The sequence below is a fragment of the Hypoxylon fragiforme genome (assembly GCF_022984875.1).
Source record: "Hypoxylon fragiforme strain CBS 206.31 chromosome Unknown GGS25scaffold_2, whole genome shotgun sequence".
NCBI classification, from domain to species: domain Eukaryota; kingdom Fungi; phylum Ascomycota; class Sordariomycetes; order Xylariales; family Hypoxylaceae; genus Hypoxylon; species Hypoxylon fragiforme.
In genome coordinates this window covers 4,201,626-4,218,453 of record NW_026054757.1, presented here as the reverse complement: position 1 = coordinate 4,218,453, position 16,828 = coordinate 4,201,626, and the positions used below count along the sequence as shown (strand labels likewise).

Sequence of the window (16,828 nt, the reverse complement as noted above, 5' to 3'; positions counted from 1 at the left end):
AACTACAGTACACTAGGAAAATCCGAACAGTGGTAGGAAACAAACCGAAACTTTTTTTATTTTGGTTCTTCTTCCTACTCTTCCACATGGAGACCTAGCCAACTTATCCACTTCGATCGATCCGGCTTTTCAACTTACAGTACTAGTGTACGCTTACGCAGTCGATCCTGAAATATTATTAGAATCTGTAGTTATTCGGTGCTAGGTATCCAACGACGAAAGTGAAGAAAGTGAGCCAGGACAGAAATATGCACAGAGGATCAAGCATCTCCAAGAGGATGGCCGAGTCATGATATTTGTATACTCAAGTCTATGTAGGTCCGAGAGGAATCACCGCCAGTCTTACTCATTCTGACCAAGTATCCCACATCCAAGAATATTTTCAACTTTTTATGTCTCCAACTTTTCCTTACCTACATACGAAGTACAGCTTTTCTTTTCCTTGCTCAAAGGTAGGATTATTACTTGTCTTCTACCGTTCCCCTGCATATTCAGTTGACGAATGGCTTTGCTCCAGCCATTCCTCGATTAGCGTGGCATGAATACTGGCCTATCATACCTTACCATTCAGCCCAACTAGACCTGCCAACCCCTTTTTCCCCCACCGTGACGTCCAACTTCTTCTCCGGCCCCTGCACGATTCATGATTCCACCCGCATAGGTACCGGGCTATTCGTGGTCCTTCTTTTCTTCTGGCCGGGCGGGCTGGGCATCCCCCCCTCGTCGAGCCGCGTACGAGGCGCCCATGCAGCTGCCATGGCCATAAACCATGGCCTGAACGACATGTTCCACTAATTAATATACAAACTTCCCAGTACTTAGTACCCGGGGGTCCTGGGCATCTATTTGTTCTTCTTCTTCTCTCCCCACCTCTTCACCTCACCTACACTCACTCCCGTTACGCCAAGGTCTTGAACCGTTCATTCATTTCTTGTCAGTTATTGACCTGTTACTGCTCCGCCGGCTGAGTTCATTCATTACCTCCAAACAAGTCTTTGTTTGTCCCTTCTTTCTTCATAAGTCACCCGTATCGACGCTTGAGTCGAGACTTGTCAGCAACAATACGCGAAGCGTAAACCGGTGTTAGAAACCTACCTACACTCTCTTAAGGCAATAGCTCTAGCAGCTCCAATTGCTTGCTCATCACACAGCATACGTTTCCGGGGCATAAGAGAATAAACACCAGACCGATTTAGACATGAAGTTCTCAACCGCCAGTGCTCTGGCCTCCGTGGCCCCTCTGGCAGTAGCTGTCAAGACGGAACGAACATTCGCCGTCCTTCGCTTCAATGGAGATGGTTTCTTGACGGAAGGACCTATGGACCCCGTTGTCAACCCCGGAGCAGCAGCTACCCATTATCACAGCATCATGGGAGGTAGCAACTTCGGCATAAGCACACAGGGCAATGATTTGCTAGACTCTTCCTGCACTACAGCAAAGATCAAGAACGACAAGAGTGCCTACTGGATTCCTACCCTTTTCTTCCAAGATCCTGCGAACCCAGAGAGCTTCGAGAAGGTGCCCCTGTTCTACATGAACGTGTACTACTTGTATGCCCCCCCTTTTACCATAACAGAAACGTGAGGTTTGAAAACGACAGTTGTAACTAACTTAATATCAGCTTCGAGCCAACTAACAGCACCATCGAGGCATTCCCTGCGGGCTTGAAGATGTTGAGTGGTGATACCAAGACCAGATCGCCCCCCTCGTTTGGTGGTGGAAGCAATCTCGACCCGAGCCAGGGCGATATTCAGCCTGTCCAATGGACTTGCCCCCGATCAAGCTATAGCCCGGCTTCTTATCCCGCAGACTCGGATGGTACCATGGCGGGTATGCAAGACCCCCACAACGAGCAGGCAGGCGCTGGCTTCCCTCTCTACAACTGCGATGGGTACGGCTCCCCCTTACGACAGGACATTCACTTCCCCTCGTGCTACAACCCCGAGGTAGGAATCGACGACTACAAGAACAACATGGCATGGCCGACCACCGTGGATGGCCTGCAGACTTGCCCATCAGGCTGGATTCAAACACCCCATATCTTCTACGAAGTGTACTGGAACACGCCCGATTTCAAGGATAGGTGGACCCCTGATGGCAAGACCCAGCCATTTGTTCTGTCCAACGGAGACGCCACCGGCTACGCTTCCCACGGCGACTTCATTGCCGGTTGGGACACCGAGACGCTTCAGACGATCATCGACACTTGCGATGCCGGCTCCAGCGGCATGGACCAATGCCCTGATATTCCCGGTGGGCTGAACACCGTCACCGACTGCACCATCGCGCCCGCCATCGGCACCATGGTCAAGCTCTCAGAGGTCCTGAAGGCGCTCCCACTCGACAACCCCGTCACCGGTTGGGGCAAGGGCAACTCCAGTTCAGGCTCGTCCGACTCTTCATCCTCCGCATCTCAGGCTGAGAGTACGAGCGTGAGTAGCATTCCGAATTATTTTTTCTTATTTGTAGCCAATATCTGGGCTTTATATCTCTGTGGATTTCCTTTCTCCTGAAGCAGAACCGGAAGACCTTAAAGATGGAACCAAAATTTTTACCAAAAAGCTGCCAAGCTATTCAGGAGTCATGATAACTAACCTTAACCGCATATAGTATACCGCCAGCACCCTCGCCACGCAGACCAGCGCCGCCGCATCCGCCACCGGCAACGCCTTTGTCGAGGTCTCCAACAACAAGGAAGCCGCTAGCTCCCCTGTCGTTACTGCCGCCGCTGCTGCCGTAACCTCTGTCGCCGCAGACGCCAACGTGGCAACGGTCATTGACACCGTTTACGTCACATCCACCGTCACCATAGACCCCGAGGCCACGGCCCAACCTGCCCGCAGACGCCGTGCCCCCGCTCACAACCACGCCCACGCTCAGCGCCACATCCATGGCGGTCGCCGGTAGACGGGGCAAGCAAAAGTTAGCCTCTAACTAAAGGCACCACCTATTTCTATTCGATTCTTTGTGTGTGTACCCACGTTCGCACACATAAAAGCATTTTGTTCGATTTTGATTTTTATTTTTTTCATCGGGATTGCATGGCGCATGAGAAGGGTTAGTTAGACGTGTGATAGAGCCTCGGACGGATGAATCTGATGGAGAGGGTCACGATATATCTGGATATTGGGTTTTTGGGGCCACCCCTCCCAACCCACCCACCTACCTCCTTTTTTTTTTATGTGTCAAATTCTTACACCTATTGTGAGTATCTTTTTGGAAACTACAGTACATAGCAAGACGAGGATGCTTGCTTGTGTAAGGAAGGAGTATACCAAAAGTGCGTGCACAACTGGCATATATGTAGTTGGTGGGTTTATCACTTCTTCGATGTCGATACCTTCTACTACGTATTTTTTTTTCTCTCTGCATCTTCGAGTGCGTACATTGTCTCGTGTAAGAGGCGTGCGTATGAGAATACCAGACGGGCGGGTACTGGACTATGTACGCTAGGTGCTTACTTGGTTGCTTGGTTACATGGAGACCCGATCCGTCTGGCTTCGCTTCGTTGTGTATCATATTTACATACAATTTATTTGGGCATGATGTTCAATTACCTTTTTTTTTTTCTCTCTTTTGAGATATGTGATTGTATACCTAGGTATGGTCTTTGGGAGTGACGACGTGTGGTTGGCACGGCTTGATGCTGAAGTAATCGTAGTACCTAAGAGCGATGTGATGGTGCGGCTAGATTTACGAAGTATACGAAACATGAATTACCTACTTACATATGTATCTGGGTAGTTTACAGTAAGCCAGACGATCTACCTACAAGTAGGCTAGCAGTGTCGCATTCGATCTCCCTTCGCAAATCGAGGGTCGTGTCCCAGAATAAATATTTGTTGGGTAAGTACAGTAATTAGGCGCAGTCACGTTTGCAATGATCTGCTTACGCATACCTACCCGCTAACTAGTGAAATCGGTGCTAGCCAGTAGAAAAATATCGCAAGACCCGTAGAAGGAAAAAGTTGGTAGGAGCCGAACTTATCCCGGCGAGACCACTCACACGCACTAGGCCATGTAGCTTACTTAACTACCTAGGGTAGGTATTGGAGGTGATTGGGCTGGGCTAGGTAGGCACTGGGCAGGTAGGTGGCAGGTTAGGCATATAACGTCTAACAGGACTCCCACTTTCAACCAAGCGGGGATAGCTCAGCTGGGAGAGCGCCAGACTGAAGTCACAACTTACAGTCCATCAATCTGGAGGTCAGGTGTTCGATCCACCTTCACCGCAATAGAAACTTAACTTTTTGCATTTGCTACCTCTGTTTACCTATATATGATGCTGCATGCACTACCTAACTGTGTTAGTTGGGTGCATAGCTAATTAGTTAATGTCTTCTTTCTTTTTTTTCTCTTTTTTTTTTTTTTTTTCTTTGAGATGGGATTTCTTTTGGTCTCTGTGCGCTTTACTTTAACGTCGGCGGCCGTTGGCCATAAAAATAATTTAACTTTATTCCACTGTAAATTCAGACTGAAGCTGACTGTTGAGGTGCATCCGTAGGTATATGCTAGCCGTCCGCAGGCCCGCAGGAAGAGAAGACCGTGAATGCATACGGTATATATATATACCCCTTCCGCACATAACCTCTTCCTCATCAAAGCGATGCTCGTCGTCCTATGCAAAAGGTACTAAGTGAGGTAATACCACCACCTATGCCAGCTAGAAACGTTTATGTACAGAAGAAAAGAGAATAGTGGCATTCTCATGCTCAAGGTATTTTCGAAGAGTCAAGTTTCTCGATTATAAGTCGTTGAATATCTCTTAGATCAAGCAGGTAGGTTTCAATTTTTATGATATATGCCATGCGCTCAAGCCTCAAGGGTAGTAGGTATTGGGTATAGTCATTGTAGGTACATAATAGTTAATCCTACTACCTAATCAGCAAAGCCACCCCATCCATCATCATCATCATCATCACTAGAATCACTACTCGAGTCACTATCATCTTCCTCCTCCATGTCGTCCTCATCCTTATCCCCCTCCACTTCCAAAACTTCTTCCCGCGTGCTACGATCACGAGAGTCGGTCGTAACCCCCGGCTTAAGCGTCGGCATCCCCAACACATCCCTCACGATCCGCCCATCCTCGTCGCGAACGTACGGTCCATCGCTATCCGCAGGGATAGGTTGCGCGTCGCGCACAAACGCCGCGACGAAAAAGCCCATGACGCCCCGCCCGTCGCCTTGGTACGACCGGATACACGCGTCCGCTACAGCCTTATCATCATCCTCTCCACCATCGCTCGCCCCAGCACCAACTCCCCGAACCGGCCACTCCCTCATCCCCCTAACCTGCTCCTCCCTTCTCAACACGCGCCACCCCCTCTCCCTCGCGACCTCGCTCCTCAGCGCCCGCAGCACCACTTCCTCGTTCTCCGCGCGGTGAATCGAACACGTCGAGTACGTGATCTTTTTCGCGGCGGGGAACTTGAAGGCGTGTTGCAGCAGGAGCAGCTGGAAGGAGGAGAGGGCTTCGAGGCGGGCTTGCAGGTCCGAGGAGGAGGCGAGGAGGGTTTCGTGGCCGTCGTCGTCGATGAGGATGGGTTGTTGAGCGGTGGTGTTAGGGGTGGGAGTGGGAGTGGGATTTTCCCGTTTGCGCTTGCGGTCGGGCTTTGCTGGGGGCTGCTTTGCTGCCGTTTTCGCGCCCGGGGCATCAGGGAGCTCAATGGCGGGCATGTCATCGCGGCCAACGATTCCACTACCCGAACAACTAGGATCGAGCAACAGACACCCAACATCCTTGAACAGCGCAGCCTTAGGATCGACCCTCAGAAAATCCTGCCCAAAGCTCATGCGCACGATATCCTTCGCCCCCGCCACCGAGACCATCTTCTCCAGCGTGCGCGAGCGCTTCGCGTCCTTCTCGAACGCGTACACCGTCTGCGCGCACTTCCCCTCCTCTCCCTCGGGAATCCGGGAGTGCACGATCGCAGCGAGGTGTGTCGTCTTGTTCCCCGGCGCCGCGCACGAGTCGATCACGTCGCCGTCCTCGGCGCGGGGGTCCAGGAGGTACGCCGGGAAACACGAGGCCTTGTCCTGCAGGATGACGGCGCCGGAGACGTACGCCTCGGTCTTGGTGATCTCGAAGCCGGGCGAGATGGCGAGGAGGTTCGGGATGTGGTCGTCGACGTAGACGCACGCGGCGGGGGTGGTGGTGACGTGCTTGACGGAGAGCACGCGCGTGAAGGCGGCGAAGGTGGTGGCGAGCTGCTCCTCGATGCTCGTCTTGAGCGCGTTCACGCGCACCCAGCGCGGGTACCCGGCGGCGCCGCCGAGGAACTTGGCTGTCACCTGTTCGCGCAAAGACTCGACGGTCCCGGCTTGTCGCCGCAGCCGGGCGCGGGTGAACTCGGCGGTCAGGCGCGCCTTGTGCCGCTCCACGGCGGATCGGAGGCCGTGGGTGGCGGGCAGGGCTATGCCCTTCTTGGAGAGGAGGAAGTCATGGACTAGCAGGAGAGCCAGGAGAGGAGTGAGCTATGCGGTGCTAAGTCATTAGCTACTCCTTGTGCCTTTTAGGATGTGCATGTGCGTGACTATGTATACTCACTCACCTTGCGCTCATGCCGTAGCAACTCCGACTTTTCTATGACCTCCTTGAGCACGGGGCTCCACTTACAGGTCTCTACCGCGAGGGCGTAAACCACCTGCTGGGGGGATTTGAGGTCCTTTTTGCTGAAGATGCGGGTCTTGAGGTTGCCGCCGACGGTGGCTGAGAGAATATCAGCTGTCTCATGGTAGAGAGACATTATTTATTATCGCAGGGACATGGTCGATGGTCATCACATGTTCAGGGGATTTGCTGTAGCTAAAGAAAAAAAATAAAGAAAAAGAAAAAAAAAAGGCAAATAAAAAAGAGCTCTAATCGATAAGCTAGCTACGGTGGGACACTAGGCGCTTAGTTGGTAGTAATTCCGAAATCTCCGTTAACTATAGGTGGAAATAGCCCACATGGGACTACGTAGTAGAATTGAGATTGGCCAATGAGGGGAGAGTATAGATACCTACATAGTAAGATGAGAATAACTACATGTAGAATGAATCACCGGCATCCCATTCGATCGGCCTCTAGTAATTATATACGTGATAAGTGAGCATCAACCTTTCTGTTTCCATATTTTATACCATACGTATAACGTAATCCATCTGTAAAGGGGGATAGCAGTAGTGAATTGACTCATAAAAGCGTACATCTTAGCTTCTAATTCTTACCTATGTACGTGAACTCTCGGTGTCGGTCATAAGGAGCACTGGCTCGACAAAGTGTATTCGGGCTCTAGGTTACCTCTCTTTTCATCTTTTTTACCTTGAATAAAGGAAACAAAAGTTCCAGATTGCTTTCAGGTCAAATTCATGGGTATGCAGCCACCAACCAGCCAGCCAGCCAGCCAGCCACTTGATTCTGATAAGTCAGCACATCACATAAATGCTAGCTCGGCTTCGCCCTTTTCGCGACTAAGCCCTGCCGAACTATATTACTAGTGCATGTATGGCTTCTTACATGTATTTGACATAAATAGATAAGGGGGGTGTGGATTGGGCACACACACAAATAACACTACTATGCAGGTTTCAATCGCCGGGCTCTATTCGCCGTTTACATGATGGTTCGGGGAAATGGTAGGTGAAGCTCATACTATCAGATAGCATCTTACATAGTATACATATGTAAGCATTGAGGGTCATGACATATTATGTATGTACCTAGCCACGCCAACACTGAAATTCATGTATCACGGTGAGCCGCAACCAAGTGTTGAATCCTGATCCGTTCATGGAGTTTAGTGAATCAAAGGATGTGGAACCGTCGATGGAAATCCACTCTTTTTAACTTTATCCCGAGGTCCCCCCACATTTAACTGGGATCTCATTCGATGGATCGGCTCGATAGCGTGACAGTATTAGAGATTGACCCACTGTTCCCGAGGAACTGGATCGCCCTTTTTGGTAGTATTAGATCCCGACACCCATGAGCAGTTGGTGAACCGATCGGCCCAGGATTAAAGGTTTCATTAGACAGGGTATTTTTGAAAAATAAGCATAATTACATAGGTACATAGTACAATACAATAGGCTACTCTTTAAAAGCTTATGTTGTGGAAATGGAAAATGGATACTGCTACATGCATATACCCTACCTAGTAGGTACCTAGTAATGCCATGTGTGTAGCACATATGTACATACCTATCCGTCCAATCCTCTATCCATTCCAACCCTTTCCACCAACAACATCAATACTCTGTGCTAGGTATGTACATGTTACGCCCCAAACATACAAACTCCAAAAAGCCATTTGATGACGTCGGAAGCCCTTGCACATAACAAGCATGTTCCGAGGCAGACTGTATAAAATGCCATGCTTATAGGCCGCCACCTATACGTATTAAGAAAGGTGTGGGTGTGGAGGTGGAAGCGCCTACAAACAGTGTCAGACACACAAGTTTGCTATTGTGAGGATGTCAACATTGACTAGTCTTGCTGGGATCCGATACCGAGACAAAGGAACCCCGGCATACGGTTTCCCGCGTGCAAATTTACCAACTGACAATGTATTATAAGCACATACAAATATCATATCTGTTAGTAAATACTAGTTGAGTGAGTGAGCGCCTAAGGTCCTCAGTAAGTATACATCCATATACCTAGGTAGGTGGACCCTCAGGCATATACTCAGGCATATAACATGAAAGCCCATCGTGGCACTGCCCGTTTCTATCATTGTTCATAAATTTTCTTTTACTACCCTGCCGAGGTATTTTGCTTCCCACCATAGCTCCTCCCATCGTGGAATTGGTACAAAGTGACTGAGATCACAAAATATCCACTTCAAAATTTCGTACGGCTCTCCATCTACCAGTCTCAAGTCATGCCGCCGCAGGAGTCTCCCGACCCTGCATCTTCGGACTCGTCCATCACCGTAACGGAACCGGACCGCGACATGGAATCCCAGAAAGCCCGCAAGGAGCTAAGCTACTTCCAACGCCAGTTCAACCAGCCCGGTGTCACTGCCGCAGTACTGGCATGGAAGTATCGAGGCAGTGGAACACACGACGACCCGTTCATAGTCGAGTTTATCCCCGATGATCCTAAGAATCCCATGATCTTCTCCAAGGTCAAGAAATGGGGTATCACCGCCTTGCAAGCGACTTCCATTCTCGCCGTCACGTTTGTCTCGACGGCCTATTCGGGGGGCATTGCTGAGGTTATCAACGCCTTCAACATCAGCCAAGAAGTCGCGACGCTTGGTATCTCTCTTTTCGTCGCTGGGTTCGCTTTGGGGTAAGAAAAATAGCCCTTCCCTCTGTTGTTGCGCACTCACCATTACGCCGTGCTAACTTCGTTTGCAAGACCGCTGATGTGGGCTCCGCTGTCTGAATTGTACGGCAGACAGATATTGTTCTTCATCACGGTAAGTCAACACAGTAATCTAAGGTTCTCGTACACTTCCCGAGACATTGTATCCTGCCCTGTCTTATATACCGCCTACGCATACATGTAACCAGCCAGGTACTGATCTAAGCGCCTTGTACAGTACCTCACATTAACAATCTTCAATGCCGGCGCGGCGGGGTCACAAAATATACAAACGCTCATCGTGCTCCGCTTCATTGCTGGGACGTTCGGAAGTTCGCCTTTGACCAATGCGGGCGGAGTCATCGCCGACATGTTCCCGGCTAAGGAGAGAGGTTTAGCCACCGCCTTTTTCTCTACTGTATGTATATATACCCAACCCCAACCTGAACCTGGACTAGGAGACATTTGCGCGAGACTTTTTTCTTTGCAAATATTAATGTTTCATTCTACAGGCTCCTTTCCTAGGTCCCTCGATTGGGCCGATCGTGGGTGGCTTCCTCGGTTCCGCAGCCGGGTGGAAGTGGGTATGTGTCCAACAGCCCCCCTCCCCCCTCTGAAATAAGAAACGCCCCAAGAATATTTGCTAACGACGACTATTTATTTATTCCGCAGCTCCAAGGTCTTTCGGCCGCCTTCACAGGCCTCATCTGGATATCCATCACGCTCCTCGTTCCCGAGACGTACGCGCCGATCCTCCTCCGCAGACGCGCGGAGAAGCTGTCCCAGATCACCGGCAAGGAGTACGTGTCCAAGCTCGACGCCGGAAAGCCGAAGAAGACGGTGCGCCAGGAGTTCAAGGTTGCGCTTTCCCGGCCGTGGATACTGCTGTTCCGCGAGCCGATCGTCGCGCTCACGTCGCTCTACATGGCGATTATTTAGTACGTGCCCACCCCTTTTACCGCAGCATTCCACACCTTTCCAGTCTTCCGTGAAACGGCTAACCTGCCCCAGCGGAACGCTGTACATGATGTTCGCCGCCTTCCCGATCGTCTTCCAGCAGTACCGGGGCTGGTCGCCGGGGATCGGCGGCCTGGCCTTCCTCGGCGTCGCCGTCGGCATGCTGAGCGCCGTCGCCTACAGCGGCTACGATAACGGGCGGTACGGGAGGATCGCCGACGCGCACCACGGCTTCGCGCCCCCCGAGGCCCGGCTGCCCCCCGCCCTGATCGGCTCCGTGCTGCTGCCCGTGGGCCTGTTCTGGTTCGCGTGGACCAACGGGCCCGAGGTGCACTGGATCGTGTGCATTGTTGCGTCGGCGTTCTTCGCCGCGGGGCTGGTGCTGGTGTTCCTGACGCTGCTGAATTATCTGATCGACTCGTGTATGTCTGCTCCTAACCTGCCTACCCATCCACCCCCCCTATCCCTCCTAAAAAAAAATCACCGTAACTATACTATAGCTAAAGCCAATCCCACAAAAACAGACGTCATATACGCCGCCTCCGTCCTCGCGGCAAACTCGGTCCTGCGCTCCCTCTTCGGCGCCGCATTCCCCCTCTTCACCTCCGCCATGTACGACGGCCTCGGCATCCACTGGGCGTCTTCCGTCCCCGCCTTTCTCGCTGTCGCGTGTCTGCCCTTCCCGTTCTTGTTCTACAAGTACGGCGAGGCGATCAGGCTGAGGTGTAGGTTTGCGGCGGAGGCGGCGAGGGTGTTGGAGCAGATGAGGGCGAAGTCTGGGGAGGGTGAGGGTGAGGGTGAGGGGGGGAATGGGGCGGGGGAGGGGGAGAAGGAGAAGGTTGAGGAAAAGGAAAAGGAGGAACAGAAAAAGGGGGGAGAGGCGACGGGACAAGGCGGGGACCGAGGGAGGACGGAAGAAAGAAGGGAGTAGGGATTGGGGAATATTCGATCACGGCATGGTTACGGTCGTTACGACGGGTTCGGGTATACACTTGGTATTTAGATACCTACATATAATTCGGCACATTGCATCTTTTGCGCCCACAACAATCGTTCAGCTGGTTTATTTGCTTAGGTATATGTTTTCGCATGGCGGGCGTTTGGAACTGGGACACCGGACCGGGGCAAATCTTGTGATATATATACCTATCTACCTACGTACCTACCTAGCTAAAACCTTATGGAAACGGAAGCATAAGATTAAGAATTGGGCTTCAAATAAATAGATAGGTGCTTGAAAAAGGGAGGAACTCTCTGCTCTTGCGTATCGCATATCTACCTACCTAGGTGCTTGAGTAAAAAGGGGGCTAAAGGGGTTAGGGAGGAAGTTAGTCGTAAGTAGGTACCTATATACCTGGGCAACTGAATGTGTTTGTGCGTTGGTTTCTCACAAAAAAAAAAAAAAAAAGGTCGGTATGGTAGTGGTATGATTTATATCTGCGTAGGAAAAATATTTATCTGTATTTTGTCACCTCTTGCTGCTCTGATCTTCATAAAGGGGTTAAGGGGTATGGGTTGGTGGGTTGGTTGACTGTGTACCTACCTACCCACTTACTAGATATCTAAGAAATTGAGAGAATTATTACAAGATGGAGAGTAATTCTTGATCTTGTAACAATTTCTCCCAATTTCTATTATTGGGATGACTGGATTTATTGGATGAAGTTCAGAATGATTCTCGCGAATAGGGGGTTCCCGCGACGGTACATACACCTACATACATACTTACCTAGTATAAAAAGGGGCTACTAGGGGGAAGCTCTTAGTACAGGTATTCTTACACTGAAGAACCATTAATAATCTGGGATTTTGCAAAGTCCATCATCCTATAACGGGTCATTAGACGCCGTGGATGTATATCTCGGGGGCGACAGCGTCTGATATGCTTAATGAACTCGTGGACACCGTCATCGAGGTGCTTATGGTGACGCTGTTGCTTTTCTCCGACGCCAGACTGCCAGTCTCGTCTATCATCTTTCATGTCTCCGAGTGCCGCGGGGCCTATGACAATACATTTCACCGCCGAGATGAAGATAGTTAGGTACCTACACTGCTGGAAGGACAGGCGCGTTAGCTCACTCGGCGGTTTATGCGGATGGGTTGTCATCGCTGTACGCACTTTCAGGGATAGCTAGCGACTGCTCCCATTTCCGAAAGTTCCGATGCCTTCAAATTTACCTACATTAATCAGGTCTTTTGGTGTTTGGCTCACAGAGGTAGGGAGGGAGAGTCACTAGGTACCAATGCTGAGGATATTTATCTCAGACCTGTGTGAGAATACATATGCATGGCCTAAATATGATGAGGTGTTCTCTCAGCAGCATCTACTGCACTTACGCCTACAGCTGGCTACCTACGAGATGTAAGTATCTCTATGAGATGACTGCGCCAAACATGACAGCGGTTCACTTACAAGCTATGATGGCTATATGGCTCTTATCTAAAGTGGATTGAATCCCAGGCACGGTTAGATGCCCCCATGTATACGTGAGGAGAAACCAGGCATAGAAAGACAGGGCGATGGCCTGGGAACTGAAGCATCGTAGATGAGTAGTTCATTGGGCCCGAGTACGAGGGGTCTTCGACTTGGATATGAAGCAGGAAATACACATCAAAGAATGACGGTAGCGAAGAAGGCTAGGGTGCAATAGACGCATACTAACCCAACTAACGACAAGACTATAAAATCGATATAAGAGTCTAAGGTTAGTATAATTAATCAATGAGGACCCTGGATAAAGCATTCATGCTACTCAATGCAAACCTCTCATAACTCATTCATAATGCGAAACGAGGTTCATAGTGTTTCGCCCTGCAATGTGCCAGCCACATACAAAGTATGGTCGGGCATCAAACAAACCGCACCGCCATGATGCCATCGTCATGCTGTGTAGTAAGGTACGTTTACCTACCTAATCCCACAATTCGTTTCAAAAGTTTCGAAACATCGACGTCCTCCGTCTGAACCAAAAAATGCAATCGACAGGATGGCGTTTAGTTAGTTCGTGGGTAGTGGGAAAGTTGACGCGTAGGTTAATAGCATCAGCATCAGCATTGATCGTCAACTGCCGATTTGGGATACTCGGAGTCGGAGGTTGGAAACTAAACTCCAGGGCTAACAGGATGGTTATTAATGGTACTACACCTATTAAGTACTACTAGTAGTAAGGTATTATGTAGTAATATGTACTATGTAGTAAGTAGTACATATGAAGAATTAAAAGGTAATAGAGGTTAAAATGTAAGGATGAATGTAAAAGCCACACAGCCGCCTCCCCAACCCAGCGAATCAGTTTCCAAAATGGTGGATTTCATGGATCTTTAGCTAATCTCGCCGGGGGATGTACATTAGGTTTGGCCGATGCGATCGCCTGATTGGCCACCTCCCCCTGGCCATCCTCCACAGGGATCGGAAATTAAGCGTCAGGGGTAGAGTGGGAAAGAAGTTCAGAAGATCGACAGTAACCCGAAACACAAGAGTGGACACTCCTTTTTTTGGGGGTTCGGGAGGGTCTGGCTAACTTACTCTGGACACCCATCCGAACCAGTTTACACGTTCCCGTGTCTCCATTGCGGTTGGCCACATCATATCATCATATCACGATTGCGGGATCATACTCTCTTACGTACACCACTACGCTGACACTAATACAAACGAGGTAAGTGGGATACATATATTCATTATGTATCCATAGTTGTTGGTAAGAAGCGAAGGAACAAATCAATCAATAGGTATCAACAAAGAAAAAGAAAAAACAAAACAGATCAAAAATAATTGCAAATATAGGACCTTCAGATGGAAGTTATAGCTGTAGCTTTTGGAAGTTCGTGAAGGCCTCATCCGAAGGGGGGCCCCATAAAATACAATTAAGGATTAAGTTACACGTTAAATCGGCGCAAGCCGAACCCCCGTTTCTTTAATCTCTCTCTCTCTCTCTTCCCAAAACAGTGGTTGATGTTATTCACAACAACAAACACCCACACGCCTCATACTGTTCCGTCCTTGTTTCCCCCCCAAAACCCCCCATCGCCCCAAAATAGGTATGGTTATTCGTGGCTCTGGAAACTCATTTCAACAGAGAAATGGACCAAGAAAAATTGAGAAAAAAGAAAAAGAACTTGGGCTCGCTTAAGCGAAGAGAAGAGCGGCAACGCCGGCAGCGGCGGCTAGGAGGCCGGAGCTGGCCATGGTGGAAGCACCGGCAGTGGGGATCGGCGGGCTGCCAGAGGGAGAAGAGGGGACGGCAGGGGGGTTGCTGATTCAAAGGTTAGTATACGATTGGTTGTCATAGCATCAGATATCAGGTAGGTCATAAACTTACGAAGGAGAGCCACTGGTGGGGTAGCTGGGGGTGGAACCGGTACCAACGGGGACGGAGGGAGTCACCGTGACGGTCGAGTAGCTGACGGAGGTGGTAGGTACACAGGTGGTGTAGGTGAAGGGGATGACGGTGGTAGGGTACGAGGGGGGAGCCTCGCCAGTCTTGGTGCTCAGAGTAGGGTAAGGGGGCAGAGCAGAGCTGGGGGTGGCAACGGCGGTGGAAACACTGGCAGTGGGGGTCTCGACCGAGGTAGAGAGACCGCCGGTAGGGTAGCCGGGGATGGTGCTGTTGCCGAAGGTAGAGCTGCTGACAATGCTGCTGCTAGAGACGACGGAGGTGCTGCCGACGGGAGCCTCGGTGGTGGTGGTAGAGATGACCGGGGTCGAGACAACGGGGGTGGAAAGAACGGGGTAACCGCCAGGGCCGGTGGGAGACTCGACCGAGGTGGATCGGGCCGGGCAGTCAGTGACAGTAGGACCGCAAGACGTGATGGTCTTGTAGTCAGTCTCGTAGATGGTGCTTCCGGCCATGGCGGCACCAGCGAAGATAACGGCTCCAGCGAAACGCATTTTGAATGTAGTTTGGGGGTTTGTTAGATGTAACTTTAAACACAAGTTGGTTCTCGTTTTTTGAAGCGAAAAAAGAAGGTGAGAAGCTGCAAGCTTTTTAAAAATGCTGTGAAAGAATGGACGACCGAAGTCAAAGTGTCAAAGTGGACTGGAATAGCGGTGATGGCTTGTTGGGCTGGAGGAGAAAAAAGAGAGAAAAGGTTGGATACGATGGAGGCGGTTCCTGTATTAATAGCCCTGACGAGCACAAAGAGTTTCCGTATAGGGGAGGATCCTCGCAGCCTGGGAAATTAAACTGAAGAGGAATCGCCTAGGGCCTTTGGACTAGTGCGGCGCCAGGGGGGGGGGTGTAGGTTCTCTCCTCGCCTCTCGCCTCCCCCCCCCCCTCTCTCTCCCCTTCAACTCCTCGAAGCACATCGGCGGTGGAGGTTGTGGGTTTAGGAGCGAACTGGGGTATGCCGAAAATGCAATGCAAATCTGATCCACTTGACCTTACTCACTAGCTAATTTGGCAACGGGCCTGTTTTTCCTTGACATGCTTTCAAAGTGCTCGTTGCCCTTTGTGAGGGACCCGACTGGGATCCAAAGAAACGTTGGACTCTTTAGATAGAATCTACATACCTAGGTAATGTAGTTTGTACATACCATATGTACCTCCATACCCAGTAACTATGTAATCTATGTAACTGTCCAGTTTGCTCCATTATTGGCTTGCTCAGCTGACTGTATGTACAGATCTAATGTATGTATTGCATGTCGTAGAACGGCCTGGCGTTGTACAGCCGACAAGGTCTCAGCGGCTGGAAGCTACCAACGATATGTAACTGACCTACCTACCTCCTTACTTAGTACGTACATAGTATAATGAAAGCGACGGTTACGTGCCTACAGAGTTAGCTGATTCGTGAGTTTGAATCTGTAAGTAAAAGTGTCGGACTGTTGACTCTCTTGTTCCTTGACAAGGGTTTCCCTTAGATACTTTTTACTCCGCAAAACGCGACGATCTTCGCCCACTTTCGAAACCACGAGCTAGGATTTCCTAAGATACAGCGGACCTCAGCCAGGTGCATAGCACCGAAAAACGCAGTCCAAAGGATGAGATTGGCTTTTCCGCGAAGGGCCCCACCCCAAGGGCAAACAAGCATTGATTGTGTGAGATGATGACATCCTATGGAGATTGAGCATCCAAGGACTGGCACTTGAATGTTAAGATGGGGCGACTTGGCAGCAGTACTGTATGTACGTGTATGTACGTGTGTAGGGCACGAGTAAGAAACACACAAAAAAATTACAGGAGGAGGAAATAATTATTAATGTTATTAACGGCTCTTACGATTTCGGACGGGGATGAGGAGATGAAATAAAATCAGAGGGGAGAGAGGCTTCATATCACGATGTTTTGGATGGGTACATAATAGCTACTTGTATCATCCAACGTCAACAGAAGCAATAACATATGAAATTTCGGGTTAATGTAAAAAAAGACACCTGCAATTTTGTAACTAAGGGGATAAAAGCCATTATCGTCGCATGTGGGCTTTTTCCCCCGCGGCGCGTCGCTGGCTCCTCGGTTAACTAATGTGTGGTAGTTTTCTTTCAGGGGTAAAATCTTCCTCTTCTGCCTAGTACTATGTCTTTTTTAACATGTATTCATCATCAATGTAATTATTATTATTATTGCAGT

At 49.9% G+C, this 16,828-nt stretch overlaps 4 protein-coding genes and 1 non-coding gene across 5 annotated transcripts; 3 read left to right on the top strand and 2 right to left on the bottom strand.

The window, feature by feature from the left end:
* Positions 1 to 648: 648 nt before the first annotated feature.
* On the top strand, positions 649 to 2,545 carry GGS25DRAFT_152747 (uncharacterized protein). The gene is made up of 2 exons (XM_049256411.1): positions 649 to 1,551; positions 1,623 to 2,545. Exons 1-2 carry the CDS (start codon positions 1,199 to 1,201, stop codon positions 2,512 to 2,514), a joined length of 1,245 nt encoding a protein of 414 aa, XP_049120721.1. The 5' UTR covers positions 649 to 1,198; the 3' UTR covers positions 2,515 to 2,545.
* A 1,597-nt stretch (positions 2,546 to 4,142) lies between these two features.
* On the top strand, positions 4,143 to 4,235 carry GGS25DRAFT_t9. The gene has a single exon. It is a non-coding gene; the product is annotated as a tRNA-Phe (tRNA).
* A 644-nt stretch (positions 4,236 to 4,879) lies between these two features.
* Positions 4,880 to 6,750, bottom strand: GGS25DRAFT_518835 (S-adenosyl-L-methionine-dependent methyltransferase; the record flags this gene model as incomplete). Its single annotated transcript, XM_049263602.1, has 2 exons — positions 4,880 to 6,478; positions 6,556 to 6,750. 2 exons carry the CDS (start codon positions 6,748 to 6,750, stop codon positions 4,880 to 4,882), a joined length of 1,794 nt encoding a protein of 597 aa, XP_049120720.1.
* Positions 6,751 to 8,868: 2,118 nt separating this feature from the next.
* Positions 8,869 to 11,184, top strand: GGS25DRAFT_518834 (polyamine transporter 1; the record flags this gene model as incomplete). Its single annotated transcript, XM_049263601.1, has 7 exons — positions 8,869 to 9,281; positions 9,351 to 9,411; positions 9,535 to 9,714; positions 9,809 to 9,880; positions 9,969 to 10,234; positions 10,308 to 10,675; positions 10,760 to 11,184. The coding sequence occupies 7 exons, from the start codon at positions 8,869 to 8,871 to the stop codon at positions 11,182 to 11,184; spliced, it is 1,785 nt and encodes a 594-aa protein (XP_049120719.1).
* A 2,729-nt stretch (positions 11,185 to 13,913) lies between these two features.
* GGS25DRAFT_478748 (uncharacterized protein) lies at positions 13,914 to 15,223 on the bottom strand. Its single transcript, XM_049259966.1, has 2 exons — positions 14,576 to 15,223; positions 13,914 to 14,509 (listed from the first exon to the last, which is right to left on the bottom strand). Exons 1-2 carry the CDS (start codon positions 15,142 to 15,144, stop codon positions 14,383 to 14,385), a joined length of 696 nt encoding a protein of 231 aa, XP_049120718.1. The 5' UTR covers positions 15,145 to 15,223; the 3' UTR covers positions 13,914 to 14,382.
* Between the last annotated feature and the right edge of the window lie 1,605 nt (positions 15,224 to 16,828).